At 66.5% G+C, this 18,250-nt stretch overlaps 1 protein-coding gene across 4 annotated transcripts in view; it reads left to right on the top strand.

Moving 5' to 3' along the window:
* Positions 1–897: 897 nt before the first annotated feature.
* The window catches only part of ARHGAP23 (Rho GTPase activating protein 23), a 38,546-nt gene continuing 21,193 nt past the window's right edge, over positions 898–18,250 (top strand). The window contains exon 1 of one of the 4 annotated variants that reach the window (XM_069786466.1): positions 898–1,111. In XM_069786466.1, the coding sequence (XP_069642567.1) occupies positions 1,103–1,111 (9 nt within the window). In that variant the 5' untranslated portion in view covers positions 898–1,102. Of the gene's footprint in view, positions 1,112–2,896; positions 3,071–7,552; positions 7,722–16,087; positions 18,177–18,250 lie in introns of those variants that run through there. The other 3 variants (XM_069786464.1, XM_069786465.1, XM_069786463.1) reach the window with 3 other exon arrangements.

Below are 18,250 nucleotides of genomic sequence, written 5' to 3'. Positions count from 1 at the left end.
GCTAATATTTACCCAGGCTGGAGGGCTTTGGCCGCCGCGCCGGGAAATGCCACGGCCGGGCCAGGGGCCGCAAACCCGCCGTTCGCGGCGGTGGCAACCAGCGCCGGCGAACCCGCTACCCCGGTGTCACCCCAACCCTGGGCGCAGCCACCAACCCCGGCACCCGTGGGACCTCTGCAGCCCCCCCGGGGGTCTCTGGGAAGAGGGAGCTGGGTGAGCGGATGGATGGAGGGTTGGGGGAAGGAAAGAGGGAGGGTGGGTGGGTGATGAGGAGGGGAGGGTGGGTGGATGGATGGGTGGATGGGTAAAGGGTGGGGGGACGGGATGGATGGAAGGAGGGATGGATGGAAGGACGGATGGATGGAGGATGTGTGGGTGGGAGGGAGAAAGGAAGGATGGATGGAAGGATGGATGGATGGTGGATGTGTGGGTGGGAGGGAAAAAGGAAGGATGGATGGAAGGATGAATGGATGGAGGGTGGATGGGTAAAGGGTGGGGGACAGGGGATGGATGGAGGGATGGATGGAAGGATGGATGGAAGATGTGTGGGTGGGAGGGAGAGAGGACGGATGGATGGATGGAAGGATGGAGGATGTGTGGGTGGGAGGGAGAAAGGAAGGAGGAATGGGGATGGATGGAAAGATGGAGGAAGGATGGCTGGAGGATGGTTGGGGGCTGGAGGGAAGGCTGGATGGAGGGAAGGAAGGAGGATGAGGAGTGGAAGGGGGTGTGAGGGAAAGGCGGGCGGCAGGATGCAGGGCTGCGCTGGAAGGACGGACGCAGGGAAGGATGGAGGGAGGAGGGAGGATGAGGGATGGAGAAGGGGGGGATGAAGGGGGATTGGGACGGAGGGCGAGGAGGGGGGGAGAGGGCGGCGGCGGAGCCCCGGGTGGGGCCGGGCGCGGCCCCCTCCCGCCGCCGCTCACATGACGCCGCTCCCGGGATGCGCCGGGCGGCGCCGGGCGTGGGCGGCGGCGGCGGCGAGAAGCGGCGGCGGCGGCGGTAGCGGGGCCGCACCGGGGCGCGCCGGTTCCGCCACCGGCACCGGGAACCGGCCCATGGCCCGGGGCCGCTCCGCCGCGCCGGCTCCCTGAGCGGTCCCATGGAGCAGGTAGGAGCGAGCGGGGCGGGACGGGGCCAGCACCCACGGAGAGCGGGGCCGTTACGGGGGGGGGGGTGTCCGAGGCTGGGGGTGAAAAAAAAAAAAAAAAAATCTCCTACCGGGACCCCCGGCGACCCCGCTTGTCACCGCTGTGCTCCCCACCTGCTGCTCGGGGAACCCTCTTTTGCCTTCCCGGGTCCCCACCCGCCTTCTCCAGGCCCCCCCCAGGTGTTGCCCTGGCATCACCCTGTCCCCTGCTACCCCCCCCGCATCACCCACCTGCATCCCCGGGATCGTCACCCCAGCATCACCTCCCAGCTGCCCCCAGATCACCCACCTGAGACCCCCAGCATCCCCCCCCCCCCCCAGCTTCAACCAACCTCCCCCCCCACCGACGCCTGCCCACTGCTGGGGCTGAGCCCCTGCCCACCCTGGTCCCCTGTGTCCCATCCCTGCCCCACCGACACCAGCGCTCCCACCGGCTGCGACACACACATGGGGTCCTTGCGTGAGCACCCGTGGGTGCTCACCCTGCCCAGGTGCCTACTACGGGGACAGTTTCTGGCCCCTCGCCTAACGTGGAGGGGACGGGTGGCCGGGGGGGGACGGTTCTCGCTCTGCCACAGGTTTCCGTCGCAGCCCGAGGTGTGTCTCGCCCCACTTGCTGCGAGCAGCGTGATTTGGGGAAAGGGGTTTCTGCTCAGGGAAGGGGCTGGAGCAGCCGTGGGGTGTCTGCTGGGGGGTGTGGAAAAAGCTTGGGGAGGGGTCGGGGCGCTCGGATGAGGCTGTGTCTGTTGGTCTTTCCTCTGTCTCCCCGTTCCCAGTCAACGCCTCCAGAAGCTGTCCTGGCCGCCATGCCCACCCAGGCCAGGCTGCGATGTCCCTCCCCAGTGCCCACCCAGAGCCGTGGGTGCTCTCATCCCCCCCCGCCCCGCACCACGGCTCTGCACGGATGGGGCTTTCCCAGCTCGGTTCCCTGGGGCGGGGGGGTTATTTCCCCTCTGAGCATCTCCCCCCACCCTGCCGCTGTGCACCCAGGCGAAGGGTCCAGCTCCATTCCTGCAGCCTCTGCACCCCTCGGGCTCTGCCTTGCGTTTTCGCCACCTGCCCCATCCTTCTGGCTCGGCCCAGATCCGAGCGCAGGATTTATGCCTTGTGTGTGCCCCCCCCCCGGCTCTGGGGGGCAGGAGGGTCTGGGGCCGCACCAGGGACCAGGGCAGAGCCACCACTTTGGGCATGGGCATGGCACGTCCCCAGCACGCAGCGAGGTTTCACCGCACGTTGGGGGCCGCGTGCTTGCGAAACGCTCCCCCCCCCCTTCCCCGAGCCCGGGGAAGGGCCGTGGCCGGGAGAGCGCGGGTGTAACGCGTGGCGTGGGCGAACGCGCGCTGGCGCCTTCGCCAGCCCCGCCGGACCCCCCGGGAGCTCCCGTGCATCCGCCCCGCTGGAGCGGTGAAAGCCAACGTGGGGGCTGCGTGTGATGTGCTGACATCCCCATCCGTGGGTTGCAACCCGGGTACGGCATCCTGGGGCTGCGAGCATCCATCCCTCCGCACCCAAACCACCGCCCCCCCCACCAGCCTGCCCGCTGCTGCCCGGCGTGTCTCAGGGCTCGCTTTCCCTCCTGGAAAAAAAAAAAAAAAAAAATCCCCCCTCGAGCCCATCCAGCTGCAATGCAGAGGAGCTCCCGAGCAGCCCGCGCGTCTTCCTCGCCGCCCCGCTTGGCGGCAACGCCTTCGGAGGAGCCGTGGTAATTTTAGGCCGTGAGCGGCAGCAGGTTGGCATGTGCCTGCCGGCACCCGGGGCAGGGCAGGCAGGATCCGGCAGCGGAGGCAACCCTGGCCAGCCGCCCTCCCGTCTCCCCGCTGCGATGGGCCACGGTAGCCGGGGATGCACGGAGCAAGGGGGTCCCCAAGGCACCCCAATTCCCAGCAGGATTTCAGCCCCTCCCTGATGTGGGATGAGCATGTAAGTCTGCGCTGGCCCCCCCAGACCCCCCCCCCCCGCCGTGTTGTCCTGCTTTCCTCTGCCTGGCTGCTGGGTTTCCTCACCGATCCCATCCCAGATCCCCCTGGCCTTGCTCTTGTTTATCCCCGACAGACCCGCTTGGCGGGCAGGCGAAGGAGGGGTTGGGGCCGTAACCCTTTCGTCTCTCCGCCGCCGGCTCAAAATGGCTTCGCGCTGCGATGGCTGCCGAGATGGGAGAGGAGCTCTCGGTCAGGAGGCGTCTTCCTAGAACCGGGAGGGTGCTGAGCACCGGGACGTGCACCCAGCTTTGCCACCCGTGCCGTGGCGAGCTGTGGGGCGACACCCCACCCTGTTGGGGCACCCATGGGCGAGTGTCCCTGTCCCCAACCCTGCTGCCATGGGTAGGGTACGGTCCCACTCCGGCCTCGGGGATCTGTGGCCAAGCGGTGCTGCCGCCGTGCCCTGCCCCGACGCCGCTGCCCCTCCGGCTGTGCCAGCCCCGCTCTGACGCCCTGCTTTTGCTTTTCTTCATTTTAATTCGTAGGATTAGGTTAAAACCCATCGCCCAGCCAGGATTCCCCTCTCGCTCTCTTTGTCTGCAGCACGGAAACAGCTCCGCAGGGAGCGGCAGCCCGGGCGGGCGGGGGGCTTGTGCTCCCCCAGCTCCGCTTCTCCGGCTGCCAGGATTTGGGCCAGGGCGGGGGCCGGGGATGTTGAGACGCGATGGATCCGTTCTGCTAAACTGGGCAGGGTGGGTGGGAACCAAGACGGCGATTTTCGGATGGATGGTTACGGAATGGGGTGTGGGGTGAGCGGCGATGGCAGGACCGGGTTCGGGGACACCCTGCCGGGGGGGTGTGTGCTGTCCCGTCCCTGCATACGGGGACGGAGGAACTGGGTGTCCCCGGGGGGCTGCAAATGGGGTCTTGGTTCTGGGGTGGGGCTGGAGGAGACAAAGAGGGCTGGGAGGGGAGGGAGCATTCGCTGGCTGGGTGCATGGTGGTACCCTGCTTCTTGGGGACCCCCGTGGAAAAGCTGCCCCAAGAGTGGGGCTGGGGTTTGGGGGGGTTCTCCTTGAGCCCCCCCCCCCCGACCGTGCACCCCAGAATGGGGGTCACCCCTCACTGAGGATGGCTGCTTCTCCCTGACCTCGTGTGAGGGTCCATCCCTGCCTCTGTACATCGCACAGAGCGGGGGGGGGTCAGGGCCACTGCAGCCAGCTCAAATCGTGTCACCTCCCTGCTGAGGGTAGCACCGGGGAGGCCATGTGGGGACCCAGGAGTCCTGGGGTCCATGGCCGGGTCTTGCTGGCAATGGCTCTTCTGTGCCAGGCAGGACGTGACCGTGCATCCCCTCGTGGGGGGACACAACAAGAAGGACCCCCAGGAGCGGCACTGCCAGGTGGACAATGGGAGCGGGCGGCTTGGGCACAGCCGGGAGACATCTCCGCTCCTTCCCATTGATCGGCCACTGGGAAAGGCTGGAATTTGGTCGGGTCAGTCCTCGGTGCCAGACCCAGCTGGAGGGGACATTTCCTGGAAAGTCTCTCCAGAGAGAGGTCGCGGTGGAGCCAGCAGGGCTGGCAAGTCCTGCCGCGGCCGGGCAGGGTGAGGGCAGCCGTCCAGTGCATCCCAGCGGGACCCGGAGCTGCTCCGCTCCTCTGCAGGCGGGAGGTGGCCCATGAAGGGGGACTGGGAATGAAGGGACCCGCCACAGGGCCGGGGGGTGCTGAGTGTGGGTGGAGGGTGGCCGGAGACGGGGTGCGGGCGTCCGGCTGCGCCCTCGTGGGGAGGAAACGTCCCGTCACTCGCATCCGACTGTTTGTTCCCTCCAGCTGCTGGGACGGTTTCCGGGGCCGGGGCAGGGGACAACAGTGGTGGCAGGGATCCCGCGGGTCTGCCTCGGACGCTAGCACCCACATGTCTCCAGAGCACAAGATCCCCCCCATCCCAGCCCTCCGTTGCTGCGGGTGCTGTACCCCAGGGCGGTGGGTGCTGTACCCCAGGGGTGCTCTTTCAGCATCCTGGGATGGCTGACTGTACCATCCGGCTGTGGTTGCGTGTCTGCGGCTGTGCGTGAAGCGTGCGGAGGGTGAGCAGCGCTGCGGGAGCTGCCAGCCAGGCGGGACGTGCCCGTAAGCAGGATCGGGCCCTGCGGCCTCTCTCCAGCCCCGAGTTCCTAGCGCTTCCGCGGCGGTGGCTGACGGCTGGGTCATTTATTTTTTCTGGTGGTGCTGAGGTTTCTCCGGGTGCCCGGAGGAAGTCATTGTTGACACAGACTTTCTTAATTGTGTCACGGAAAACTTGCGCTCGGCGGCTGGGTCTGCGCTGCGCGGCACGGGCTGGCATCCCCGGGGCGTGCGGGGCAGCGCGGGCAAACCTTGGGTGCAAGCAGGGAAATGGCTGCTCAGGAGGGGCTCGGCGAGCAGGTCGGGGTCAGCGCCATCCTGGGTGCAGCGGCATCGCGTGGCTGTGCCGGAGCTCTTGGCACGAGCCCAGGCTGCGCCGCGTGTCCGGCGCTGGCCCGGCATGAGCGGGAGGTCATGTGTCCCTGGCATCCTCCCTGCACCCCGGGGTGCTCTGCGGATTTACGCCAGCAAGTGGCTAGCCCCCACCGCTCACCCCGTTGTTGCCCCACGCACGGAGCCCTGTCCCCACTGGGGACCGGGGTGAGGATGGTGACACCCGCCAGCAGCAGAGAAGCCGTCTCAGGGTGCCACGGTGGGAGACTGGGACACTGTCCTGCTGTTCCCCACCCCAAACCCCCTTGGGTTCAGCCCCCCCCCTTGATTTCAGCCCTGTTGGCACCTGAACCCCAGCTCCAGCCCCGGCGCTGCTTTGGCCGTCCGTCCTCCCCACCCTGCGTCCGTGCGTCCCCGTGGGCTGTGGCCGTCATTCCTCCCTGGTTTCCTGCGCCTCCTCCCGCTTTCCCGTCACGTGCAGCTCCGTTTCCCCTCCAGCCTTGCCCCCCATCACCCCAGGGCCGGCGCTGGGTCCCGGCTGTGCCCGCCGTGTGCCTCGGCTGAGCCCGCGGTGACTCAGGGCTCGTGCCGCGGCCGCCTGCCGCCACCAAAGCGCCTTTGAGGTGCTGTTCACACCCCGAGACTCAGGTGTGGGAGTTAATTTACTTGGCGGCTGCTTAATGATGGCTTCGGGATGCTCTTCTGCAGTCCAAGTGACCTGAGCCACGCCAGGCCCTGTCCGGCTGTCCCCATCCCTCTGTCCGCCAGGCCAGGCTCCGTCCGTCTGTCCTGCTGTTTCCCGTCTTTGCCGTTTCCTTTCCCTATGGGTCTGTGTCAGCTTTTGTCCGTCAGCCCCAACCCGGGTGTTTCCGTCCCTGTGTCTGCCTGTGCCAGTCCCCGTCAGTCCTGTCCCCCCGTCCTGGCGTTTCCTGTCCGTGTGTCCTTCCACGCTCCTCCTCCCGCATCGCCTGGCCTCGGCCTCGCCCTGCCGGTCCTTGTCCTGCTGTCCTGCGATCCCTCTGTCCGCTCCTTCTGTGCCCATCCTGGTCGGTTCTGCTCCTGGGTCCCTGTCCCTCTGTCCTGGCTTATCTTGTCCTGGGTGTCCCCTGCCTGTCCCCATCCTGGTCCCTGGGTGTCCCGTCCCCATCCCTGTCCTGGTTTCTGGATGTCCCTTGCCCGGTCCTGGTCTCTGGGTGTCCCCTGTCCATCCCTATCCCAGACCCCAAATGTCCCTTGCTTGGTCCTGGTCCTTTGGTGTCCCATCTATGTCCTGGTCCCTGGATGTCCCTTGCCTGGTTGTGGTCCCTGATTGTCCCCTACCCATCCCTGGGCGTCTCATCCCCATCCCTGTCTTGGTCCTTGGGTCTCCCATCCCTGTCCTAGTCCCTGGGTGTCCCTTGCCTGGTCCTGATCCCTGAGTGTCCCCTGCCCATCCCGGGGTGTTCTTTGCCTGGTCCTGGTCCCTGGGTGCCCCATGCCCATCCCGGTCCCCGGGTGTCCCTTGCCTGGTCCTGATCCCTGGGTGTCCCCTGCCCATCCGTGGGTCTCCCATCCCTGTCCCAGTCCCCAGGTGTCCCCTGCCCGGTCCCCAGGTGTCCCTTGCCTGGTCCTGGTCCTGGTCCCTGGGTGCCCCATGCCCATCCTGGTCCTCAGTTGTCCCTTGCCTGGTCCTGGTCCTGGTCCCGGTCCCTGGGTGCCCCCTGCCCATCCCGGTCCCCGGGTGTCCCTTGCCTGGTCCTGATCCCCGGGTGTCCCCATCCCTCTCCCCGGGTGTCCCCATCCCTCTCCCCGGGTGTCCCCATCCCTCTCCCGGTCCCCCCGCTCCGATCCCCGTCCCTCTGCTCCACCCGCGCCCGTTCCCGTCCCGCTGTCCCGCTGCCCGCCCCGCTCCGGTGGCCGCGGTCCCTCCCGCCGGGGCGGGCCGTGCCGTGCCGTGCTCCGCCCGTTCCCGCCCGTCGCCGCGGGCTCCCGGAGGAGGCGGAGCCGTAACCGGGGCCGGGGCCGGCCCAGCCCGAACCGAGCCGTGCCGAGCCCAGCCGGACCGGATCGTGCCGGGCCGGGCCTTACCGGGCTTAGCCGTACCGTACCGAGCTTCTCTAAGCCGGGCCGGACCGAGCCGAGCCCGGCCGTTGCGCCCCGATGAATGGGATCGCCTTCTGCCTGGTCGGGATCCCGCCGCCCGCCCCCGCGGTGAGCGGCACTGGGTGATACTGGGGGGACTGGGGAGGCTGTGGGCTCGGGGGGGGAGCGAGTAGAAACCGGGGGAACTGGGAGATACTGGGCGCGCGGAGAGCGGGGACCGGGAGCGCGGGGCTGTGCGTGGCGTCGAGGTCCGGCAGCGGGGCTGGGTGCTGGGCGATGGGTGCTGGGCGATGGCTCGGGGTCCTCGGAGCCCACGGGCACCCTGGGGACTGGACCGGGACTGGGGCAGACCCAGCGCCCTGGGGTCGGGGGCAGCGGGGCCGGAGGGGTCTGGCTGTTCGGGCAGGGCTGCGTGGCACCAGCGATGCTGGCCGCCGCGGCTGGTCCCCAGTGCCCGGCCGCGGTGGTGTCGTGGCAGGGCGGTGGGGCTGAGGCGCCTGGATCTGGCCACAGAGGTGGAGGTGAGACCCTGGGGCCGGGCTCCCCTTTCGCCGAGACAAGCCCCGCAAACGCCCAGCCGTGTTTCCTCCAAAACTCCTGGCTGGGCTGTCTCCTTGTGGGTCCGGTTGCTCCATCCCTGCCAGCTCCATCCCTGCCAGCTCTCAGCACTGGGCAGGCAGCAACCACCTCCCCCCCCCCCCCCCAGCATGCCTATGGCCCCTCGAGGTCATGTCCTGCCCCTATCTGGCTCCCCCAGCTCTGAGCAGCCCCCCAGCCTCGAAGCAGCGCAGGTATTTACAGCACTGCTGACCCACGCTGCGAATGCTCCTCCCGTGGCGTGGGCATCGGCATCGCCCGGCAGCGCTGGACTGGAGGGCGCTGGGGCGATTCCCGTCTCCCTGGGGAGCAGCACGGTGCCGAGGAAGGCCAGCTCAGCCGCTGGCTAAAACCCCATTTCCTGCCCGTTTCGTGCCAAATCCCAATGAAGGCGTCGGGTGGGGATGGGGATGGCACTGGGGGACCCGGGGCTGGGGTCCCGGTGGTGGGGGGCACGCCGGGGTAGTGCCTGCGCAGGGATGTGGGCCGCGGTGTCGGACTGGCAGAACGCCTGCTAATTTGAGCAGAGGTTGCACGTCCTCGCCCCAGAGCTGAATTTGGCCTCTGTTCCTCAGTTCCTGGTTATTTGAACTCGGCTTCCTCGGCCCGGCGATGGGGCTAATAACCAGCCTCAAAGGATTAATTGGGGTGTGCGAAATGGTTCAGATATGAGGAGTGCTGCTCGTTGCAGCGGCTGAGCATTAATCATGGTTTCTCTTCAGATTCCTCCCTGCTTACTCTGTACCGCTGAGCTCTGGGGTTTGGATTTTCGGGGGGGGAGGTGTTCAAGTCTCTTGAAATCTGCTCTTCTGCTGCATTTTGGGGTGAAATGTGCCCTCCTGGGGGCCAGCACGTGGAGTGTGGGGGCTTTGCTCGGTGCTCACCTCTGCCCGCCGCTCACTGGGTCACTTAGGGCACTGGGTGACTTGGGGGGGGAGTTCTTTAACCGCCGCTGCCTCCCCCTGTGCGTCTGGGGAGGACGGTGGTGAGAAAGGCGCTTTGCAATCCTCCAGCGAGGATTTTGTGCTGCATAAGCAGAAATCCCGCCCGACGGCCGCCCCCGGGGCTGCGTGGCAGGGGCTGTGCCCCACCATCCCCAACCCTTCGGCCAGCGGCTGCTGCCCTTGTCCCTACGTGGCTGCTGCCTTCATCCCTATTTACCAACGCTGCTCCGCAAATTTAGTTTCTTAACGCGTTTTGGTTTTTTTTTTTTTTTTTTTTTTTTCCCCCCTTTCTTTCTGAACCCTGAACTTGAAAGACAGGAAAAGCCTGTGCTCGGAGCTGCTGCCGCAATCCTGCCTTGCAAGCGCGAAACCTGGCACCGGCGCCGGGTTGGGGCACGCGGTGTGATGCCATGCCGGGGTCTGGCTGGCCACATCGGGGTTTTCGGAGCCACGGGTCGCCGGTCATGCGGAGGGCTCTGACCTCGCCGCTGCTGCGGTTTTAACCTTGACGTGTATCATGCGCTGTGCCCGGCTGGCAGCTCTGGCACCTATCTCTCACGCCGTGGGAGAACTGATGGGTGATGTGTAGTGTCCTAAACCCCCCCCAGGGCTGGCACCTCTTCCCCGGGTGCTGTCATCGGCAGCATCAACTGCCAAGGAACCACTGCTGGGCGTTATTTAGGGCTCAGGGACTGTGGTCTCTGGGGGTTTGATGTTGCAAGTCTGGCAGGGGGGATATCTCGCAACAGCTCTTGGTTTGGGTTCGGAGTGCAGGGGCTGGCTTGTGTGCCCCTCGCGGGGTGTGGGTGCTGTGGGGTGCGGGTGGGTGCTGCATAACCAGGTACCAGGAGTGCTCGGAGCTGGCGGCCGAGGCTTCTCCGTGGTTCCTGTGGAGCCACTCGCTGGGAAAAAACATGGAGGGATGGGGGGTTCATCCTGGGAAGCCGCTGAGCCCCAGGGATGGTCTTTTATTCTCATTAAAGGGGAAAAAAAAAAGAAAAGATTAGGTTTCAAGTCGGTGCCGTCCCATTAATAAACCAAGTTTGTCTTCAGCAGGCAGCAAGACCTGATTTAAAAAGGAATGGAGATAGATGACCTATTTTAAGCTCTCAAGTTGGAAAATATCGACCTGGCTGCCTCTAGGCCACGAGCGGTGGGGCCGGCTGCGCGAGCTGTGCCGTGCCATGCCGTGCTGCCTGCTCCCAAAACCTGTCCAGCTTTCCAGGAGCCAGCCTGGCTTGGGATGCCCCAGGTTGCAAACCAGGGTGGCTGCTTTAAACCTGCCGCCGACCTCCTGGCTGCGGCCCAGACGTCTCCGGCACTGGCTCAGAGCACCCGAAGCGGCTGACTCCTTTTCCGTGGCTGCTTATCCCCAGGATTTCATTAAATCTTCCCTAATTGCCTTCTCGGGCCGCACCGCAGCGAGCACGCCTTCGCTGATGTGGCTGCGTGTTGCAAGACCCGTGGCGGCGTGGTCCAGCAGGTTGGTGCTGCCGCCTCGGTGGGAATCGGCCACGTGCCCGACAGGTTTGGTCTCTGCCGTGCGAAGCCCTGGGGTCCCCAGTCCCTGGAGCAAGTTGATCTCCTGGGGTGGGAAGATGCTGGGACAGAGGGTCGGTCCCGCTCCCCAGCCGTGCTGGGAAAATGGGAGCTGGAGGGCAAAGCTGGAGCTGGGGTCCCCCCAGGGGAAATGGGGGTTGAGTCATCGCAACGTGGCCGAAACGGAACACTGGTGACCGTGGGGACTGATCCTGCTTTCGGTCCGGGGTGGGACCCAGCGGGGTCCCCTGGCCTGTGCCTGCAAGTGCTTTGCTTGCTCGAGACCCCGTTGCGGCAGGAGGGAGCCAGGGCTGCGGTGAGCCGTGTCCGGCCAGGCGTAGGGAGTAGATTCCTGCCATAATCCCTGAGCCCAGCCGCTGGTGCTGTCCTGGGGGGCCGGATCCCCCCACAGTGGGCAACCAGGCAGGTCCCGGGGCTCTGTGACCCCCCCTGCCCTGCCACCCGTGGGGCAGGACCGTCTCTGCCATAAAACATCCACCCTCGGCGGCACCTCCAGGGCAGCACCCCCAGACCTGCTGCTGCGCACCCCGGGGTGCAGGCGTAGGGGTCCCCATGGTTGCCGTGCCCCCACCCCCTTCACCAGCCACCCTGACAGCAACAGTAGGTCCCTTGATGGGGCCGAGCGCGTGGGGCAACCCCAGGGCGGGTGGGACGGAGCCCGGTGGCTCCGGGGGACAATCGGGCTATTGTGGCACATAGTGGGCTCTTTTTTCTGCCGTGCGAGGCGGGGGGCCGGGCTGTGGTGCCAGTGCTTTTGGGGGTGAAGCGTGGTCCCCGCCGGGGCTGGCGGTGACTGGTGTGGTGCCAGCAGCGGGATGCTGATGTCCCCGGGTGTGGGGGCAGCGGTGGGGTGGGGAGGTGATGGAGGGGAGACGAGCTGGCCGTTTGGCTTATGGATGCGCGTGGGCTGCGGGAAAAAATGTTGGGCTGCTCCTAATCTCAGGAAAACGCCGTTGAGTGTCGGTGCTGGGGCTGCAGCGGGACAGGAGGTGCTGCTGAAGCACGGCTGTCCCCAAATCCATGTCCCCAAAGCTGCCTCCTGTCCTCGCTGTGGCTGGAGGGAGGCTCAGGACCCCGCTCGGCTTTTTATTTTCACCATCTAGTGAGGGATGCAGGATGTGGCACTTCTGTGCATCCCCCCCATCGGAGCATCGCCCACCCCTGCGCTCCCACCCCAGCCCTCAGGCTGGCCCTTGTCCGCAGGCAGCACCCCACGGAGGTGCGAGGGGGTCCCCCACGGGTGTGAGGGGTGCACGGCCACGGCCCCCACCCTGGGCCCCCGGCCTTGAATGGGGCAGAGGCTGGAAGGAGCAGGCAGCCTTCCCCTGACCTCCCCGGGTAGGATTTTCCGCCATGGAGAAGTGGGAGCAGAGCGCAAGGTGCCTCTCGGAGCCGCCGGAGGAAATGGCTCATTGTTAGCCCTGCTGAAAAAAAAGAGACCCAAAAAATTGCAATAATGAGGCCAGCTTCTATTTGAGGGTTTCCATGGGAAAAACAGGAAACGGAATCCTGTTACTTTTCTAGGGCTTGCTGCCGATAACGCCGTTTTTAGGACAGGGTAGAGAAAGAGGAGGAGGAGCTGGGGATGAAGGCAGCCCTGGCAGTGAGCCCGCTTGGTCCCACTTCCTCGTGGGCTGGGAGATAAAACTTCTCCTCCGTGTCACTCTGGCTCAGTGTTTCCCAGCCTCTTCGGCGTGGGGGCCATCAGGCACGTCCTTGCTGAGCTCAGACCTGGTGCGGCTCCGGTGCATGTCCCCAGCCCTCATCCCTGCCTCGGAGCCACATTCCCAGCTGGCACCGTGTGTTAAGGATGAGCCGTGTGGGCTGGGGGACCCATGGGTGGGGGGCACGGAGGGGGCTGGCGCGGAGGATGCTCTGAGGGAAGAGACCGCAGGGCTTCGCCGCAGGACGGTGGCACCACCAGCGCCATAGGCAGCCGCTGCGTTAACAGGGGATGCAGCGTCCCCAAAACCGCCTCTGGCTGTCCCAGCTGGCAGAGCTGCCCCGGGTTGTGGTCCTGGGAAGCTGCGAGCATCCCCCGGCCCTTGCGGGTCTGTCCCCTGCAGGTAACTCCGCTCTGGGGCCGGAGGTGCTGCGGTGGGCTCTCGCAGGCAGAGCGTGGCACTGCACAATTGGGAGGGCTGAGTTGGAGCCGCATCCTGCCCCGGCATCGTGACGTGGGGCCGCGAGCAGAGGTGGCACGTGAGCCGGCAGCGTGGGCAGGCTCCACGTGTACATGCTTGTATCGATGTGGTGGCATCAGCCTGCGTTGCGGCCGCCGGCACATCCTTGAACGGGGACGATCCTGCCCCAGGACCTCGACCAGGGATGCCAACAGTGGTGGGGACCAGCACAGGCAGAGCCACGTGGCCGGAGAGCCACGGTGGGCACTGGGGCTGGCAGCCTGGTGAGGAGAGGTCAGGAAAGGGATGAGGCTCTCTGGCCACATTCCCAAATTACTCTGAATGTGGCACTAGGGACCCCCTGGCTGGGTGAGCTGGAGCCCTCCGGGGCTGTTGCTTTGAGACATGGCAGGAATGAGAGCTCTGCAGAGCTGGGGCTGGTGTCCCGGGCACAGAGGGTGCCAGAAGGGAGCTTGGTTTGGTCACGGTGCAGCTGGGAGGGGACGGAGCCAAGCGGGGACCCGGCACGGGCTGACGACGGGGCTGCAAAGGAGACGCTGTCAAGATAAAAGTTTGCTTTGGGAAGGAACAAGGCGATTTCCTTCCCCACGTTAACACCCAAACCGGAGCGGGAGGAATGTCAGAGAGCCAGTTTGCGGCTCCTCCGGCCTCCTTGCCGCTCCGCTTCAATTTGGCACTTGGCTCAGTGTCACTCCCCTCCTGGCTGCTTCGGATGATGGGGATGCAGGTGGGGGTCCCCAGACAGGCAGGTGGCTCCGGCATGGGGTAGGATATGGCAGTGGGTCAAGCCGTGCCCTTGGCAGCGCCCACCCAGCCGCTTGGTGCTGCTGGGCCAACATCTCCCGCGGGACCCCTGTCCTGTGTCGTCCCCAGGACTGGCTGTGAGGATGGGGAGACCCATGCCTCTGCTTGAGCCGTGGGTCCCGGCAGCCGTCTCTGGTTCCCCTGCGAGGTCTGTGGGGTTTGCCCAGGCACGGCGGCACTGTGAGCGGCTCGGTGGGTGCTTGGGTGCTGGCTGAAAGCCGGGCGGTTGTGGAGCTGGTGGGGAGAGAGGACAGTGTCCGCTTGGCAACTTCATGGATGCTCAGAGCAAGCCTTGCCAGCTTCGCTCATCCCGACAGCTGAAAGCTGTCTGGGGGGGTTCCTGCCCTGCCTACGGATGGTGCATCCATCCTGATAAATCCCTGCCCAGGCTGGGACATGGCCCAGGGGCTGCCAGCAGCCCGAGGTGGGTACCGGGAGACGTCTCTTCCAGTTTCTTTCCATCACTGAGGTGTTGCTGCCTCCTCTTCCCAGTTCTGCTGCTCCCACGTGGGATGTGCATCTGCTTCCCAGCGGCTCCCAGCCCACCTCCCTCCTGGTCCTTGGGGGATGCAGCCGTGCCGTGCCGGGGCAGAGACATCCCGGGGGGCAGGGGAGCATGCGCCGGCTATGTGCAAGCAAGTAAGCAAGCAAGCCCCCAAATCCCCGCTGAGCTGCAAAGCTCCTCAGCCCTGGTTTGGGTTAAAGAGAATTAAAATGCTTTCTCCTGCAGGGTGGTAATCCTGGAGGCTGGGGCACGGCCAGGCGGGCTGTCCGGCTGCTCCTGGTGCGGTCACCTGGATGCTGCCCCCCGTTTTCTTGCCACCACATCCCCTGGGCCGGGTCCCGCTGCTGGAGCATCCTCGCTTTGCCTGGGATGCACGGGTGGGTGCAAGCAGCCCCTGCCTGCAGGGGAGCATCAGTCTTGGCTGCCTTTGGGGGTGCTGCCTCCCCAAATGCCACCAGAACTGGCTGGAACCGAGGGGTGCGGGTGGGACTCCAGTCCCCCCCTTCCCCACTGGGACCCGTCGCAGGTGGGAGCAGGCAGCAGTTTTGCCATATAAGGGCTGGAAATCGGTTATTGTCTCAACATGGCTTTCTCCTCCCTGAAAATCCTATTAAAACCTCATTTTTCTGACCCTAATCTCAGCTCGCTGTTCGGGAGGGATTAGCGTTTGCCCCCCTCTGGCCCTGCACGCCGCCGGCTCTGTGCTGCAGAAACCTCCTTCCCGCGTGGAAAGCGGTGCCAAAGGAGGGAGGCTGGGACCGATCCCAGCACGCCGTGGCGGTGGCAGGACCGGCAGCTGCCTGTCCCTCTGTCCTCTGTTCCTGCCTGGAGCGTGACGTTATCCTCGCCGCGTGCCAGGGGTTGCGATGGCCCCGCTGGCAGGGACCCACAGCCGCAGCTGGTGGGGCCGGGACGTGGTGGTGGGAAGTGTCACCCCCGCCAAGCTGGGACCACCGGGTCCCATCCTGGGGGTGTCACCAGGGTCCGAGCAGGGTGGGAGACCCCCAGGAGCAGCAGCCATGGGGCAAGGGGGTGGCATTGGTGCAAAATATGGGGACATCCCCCCCGGGTGAAGGCAAGCGAAGCCCGTGCCTCAGTTTCCCAACAGGTTTGGTTGGGGGCGCAGGCAGGGGGGCGATGCCGGCAGAGGGCCCTGCAGCCCACCGGCAGCGTGGGTGCGTGCACGGGTGGGTGCGTGTGTGTCCCCCCCCAAACGCCTGCGCGCCTGCCCCGGCGGTGCATGCCGGGAGCGTGTTGCCTTCCCCCTTGCTCCTGTTTGGCTGCGTATTTAGGACACTCCTGTGCAAAACACAAGTATTTTGGAAGGCATCCAGGCGCGCTCGCATTCCTCGGGGTGGAATCTGCCCCCGCGAACGCCGCCTGACCTTTCCCGCTTTGGGCTGCGGGAACAATCCTGAGACCCGTCCTCCTCTTGACACCCCACCCCGGGGGCTGGGGACCCCTTCTTCAGCAGATCCCCGCACCCCCAGGCTGCTGGGGTAGCTCCTGCCTGCTTGTTGAATGCTGCCAGGAAAGGTGTGAGCGGAGGTGGCAGGATCAGACCCGCTGTCCCCAGGGCAGCCCGTGCTGCTCCAGCTGCCCCGGGACCCCCAGCCGGAGCCAGCCCACCGCAGCAGGCTGCTCTTTTCCCCCTTCCAGCTGGAAAGCGAAGCCCCCCCCGGGTGCTGCTCACACCAACAGCTGTGTCAGCCCCGTCTCGCTGCCCTGGGCAGCTCTGCCTGCCGGGACATGCCGGCAGCTCTGCAGGCTGCCTGTCCCCAGGCTTAGGGGGGGGTCGCGGGGCTGCCCCCGGGGTGGTTCCCATGGGAGACCCCCCTCCCCAGCCCCGGCACACGCACCCAGCTGATGTCGGGCTGGCCAGGGGAGGAAGGCGATAGCAGGGATTTGGCTCCCACATTTCCCCGTCCTGATTTCTCCCTGGGCTGCCGGTGCAGAGGCACCGGAACGGTGCCATGAATTGCGCTGGGGATGTGCAGCTGGGTCCCTGGGGATGTGGCTGCCACCAAGCCAAGTCAAGCCAGCCCGTTGTCGGGGCTCAGGGCAGGTGCTGGGGCTGTTTTGGGGCAGAGCCGTGGCGCTTTGGCCGGGGTAGACGCTGGGGATGTGCTGAACGCCGAAGCGCTGCCAGCATGCAGGGAGTCCGCGGGACATCGCACCTTACTGGTGTCCAGTGCCAGCCTGGCTGGTGGCTGCAGGAATGGGGCGTGTGGCATCGTACCGGTGGGCTGGTCCTGCTGATGGGGTGGAGAGGGGCAAAGGAGAGGAGGGGGCCGTGGTGAGCGGGGCTGCTGGCCCCCAAGGCTGCGGGCTGCAATCCCAGCAATGCCCGGCATTTCCCCGGCGCGGCCGCACGTGCCTTTCCTTGGCCTCCAGCACGGCAGGAATGTGGCACGGGACCCCCTCGTGCGGGAATGGGGACAGGCAGTGTTGGGGGGAGGCAGGGCAGGGGGATGCTGCCCACCCACAGCCCTTGCCCGCGTTGGGTGTCCACGGGCGCTGGGCTCGCCAAGGTGCTGCTGTTTTCCTTATTCCTCCCAGGTTTTGGCCACCAAAGTGGAGAGCGGTTCGGGGGGCGCGAAGGGGTTGCAGGGTGGGCTGGGGAAGGGTGTTTTGTCCCCCCGGAGCAGCGGGAGCCCCCGGGAACCAGTGACGAGGGCAGTTTGGCATCCCTGCCTGCAGGCTCAACACTGGGGAGCCAGGATTGAACCCTGGGGGCTGGTGGCTCCGTGCCCAGGGCACAAGAGGGACCCAGTGTGCCTGTAGCCCTGGGTATCCCCCAAAATGGGAGATGGGGCTTGGGGGGACTGTTGGTTTGGCTCCTGGTGCTGGGTGCTGGGGACAGAGAGGGGACCAGGCGTGTCTTGGAGCCCCCACTGGCTCCCCCCTTGCAGAGCCCGGTGGTGGCTCGTCTCCTGAGCGAGCAGGGGGGGACACTTGCCGCACCCGCAGGCTGTCCCCCTCCCTGTCCCCGGCATCGCCCGGTGCCCTGTGGAGAGTAAGCGGAGGAAGGAAGGAAGGAAGGGGCCGGGAGGAGGGAGAGGAGGAAGTGGGGAGGGTGGGATGCTGCCCGGGGTGATGGAGGAAGAAGGGGGTGGATTAAAAAAAGAAAGGAAAAAAAAAGAAGAAAGAAAGAAAAAAGGGAAAGTCTGGGCAAAGTGACACTGCAGGCGGCGGGGGCTGGCTCGGCACGGGGGGCGGTGGGCTGGGCACGCTGATCCCTGCCAGCAGCTGAGCCCCAGTCCGCCAGCCCAGCTGGGGCGTGCGGCCGCCCGCCCTCCCTCCATCCCACCCTCTGTCCTTCCCACCCTCCGTCCATCCCTCCATCCCTCCATCCCACCCTCCGTCCATCCCTCCATCCCTCCCTCCCACCCTCCGTCCATCCCCACACAACGCGGGTGGCTGGGTGGGGGCCGGCTGCCGCCCGTCGCGCCGGGGCTGCCGTCGCTCGCCGGAGCGTGCGAGCTTGCGTGCGGCATCGCCGGGTTGGGAGCACCACGCGTCGCCCGAGCCATGCGAGACGGCGCAGCCGGCCCCACGCCACCCCCGGCAGCCAGCCCCCACCGCCGTGCTCCCCAATTCGGGGGTCGAAGCCAGTGAAGGAGGCGGCGGAGCCCATGGCCGTGCCGGCCGCCGGCTGACAGCCCACGCCGCTGCACCTCGCCTGCCGAAGCTGGGCCGGGATTGCGGCCGCATGGTGGAGGAGAGCGTGGGTAGAGGGGAGCGGGGGTCCCGGCGGGTGTTGCGGGGCCCCCCCAGACCCCCGCCAGCCCCCAGCCCCGTGACGGTGGTGAGCAAGGGGCTGTGGAGCGTGGAGCGAGCCGGCAAGGGCTGGCGCTTCGAGCGTGCCGTCGGGGTGGACTGCAGCTCGCCCGAGCCCCGCTGCATTTGGCTGAGCAGCTTGCGTTGCCACGCTGCCGCCCCGGACCACCGCTGGCCCCCGGCCCCCCGACACGGCCGCACGCCCCCCCGCACCGACAAGTGCCGCCGGGTGAGAACCGCGTGCCAGAGACGCTGCGTGTCGCGCCTCATTTTGGGGAGGCGGGGGATGGGGGGGGATGCTTT

The sequence above is a fragment of the Haliaeetus albicilla genome, chromosome 7 (genome assembly GCF_947461875.1).
Source record: "Haliaeetus albicilla chromosome 7, bHalAlb1.1, whole genome shotgun sequence".
In the NCBI taxonomy this organism is placed as follows: Eukaryota; Metazoa; Chordata; class Aves; order Accipitriformes; family Accipitridae; genus Haliaeetus; species Haliaeetus albicilla.
The sequence above is the reverse complement of the archived record's forward strand: the minus strand, read 5'-3'. Positions and strand labels throughout refer to the sequence as shown.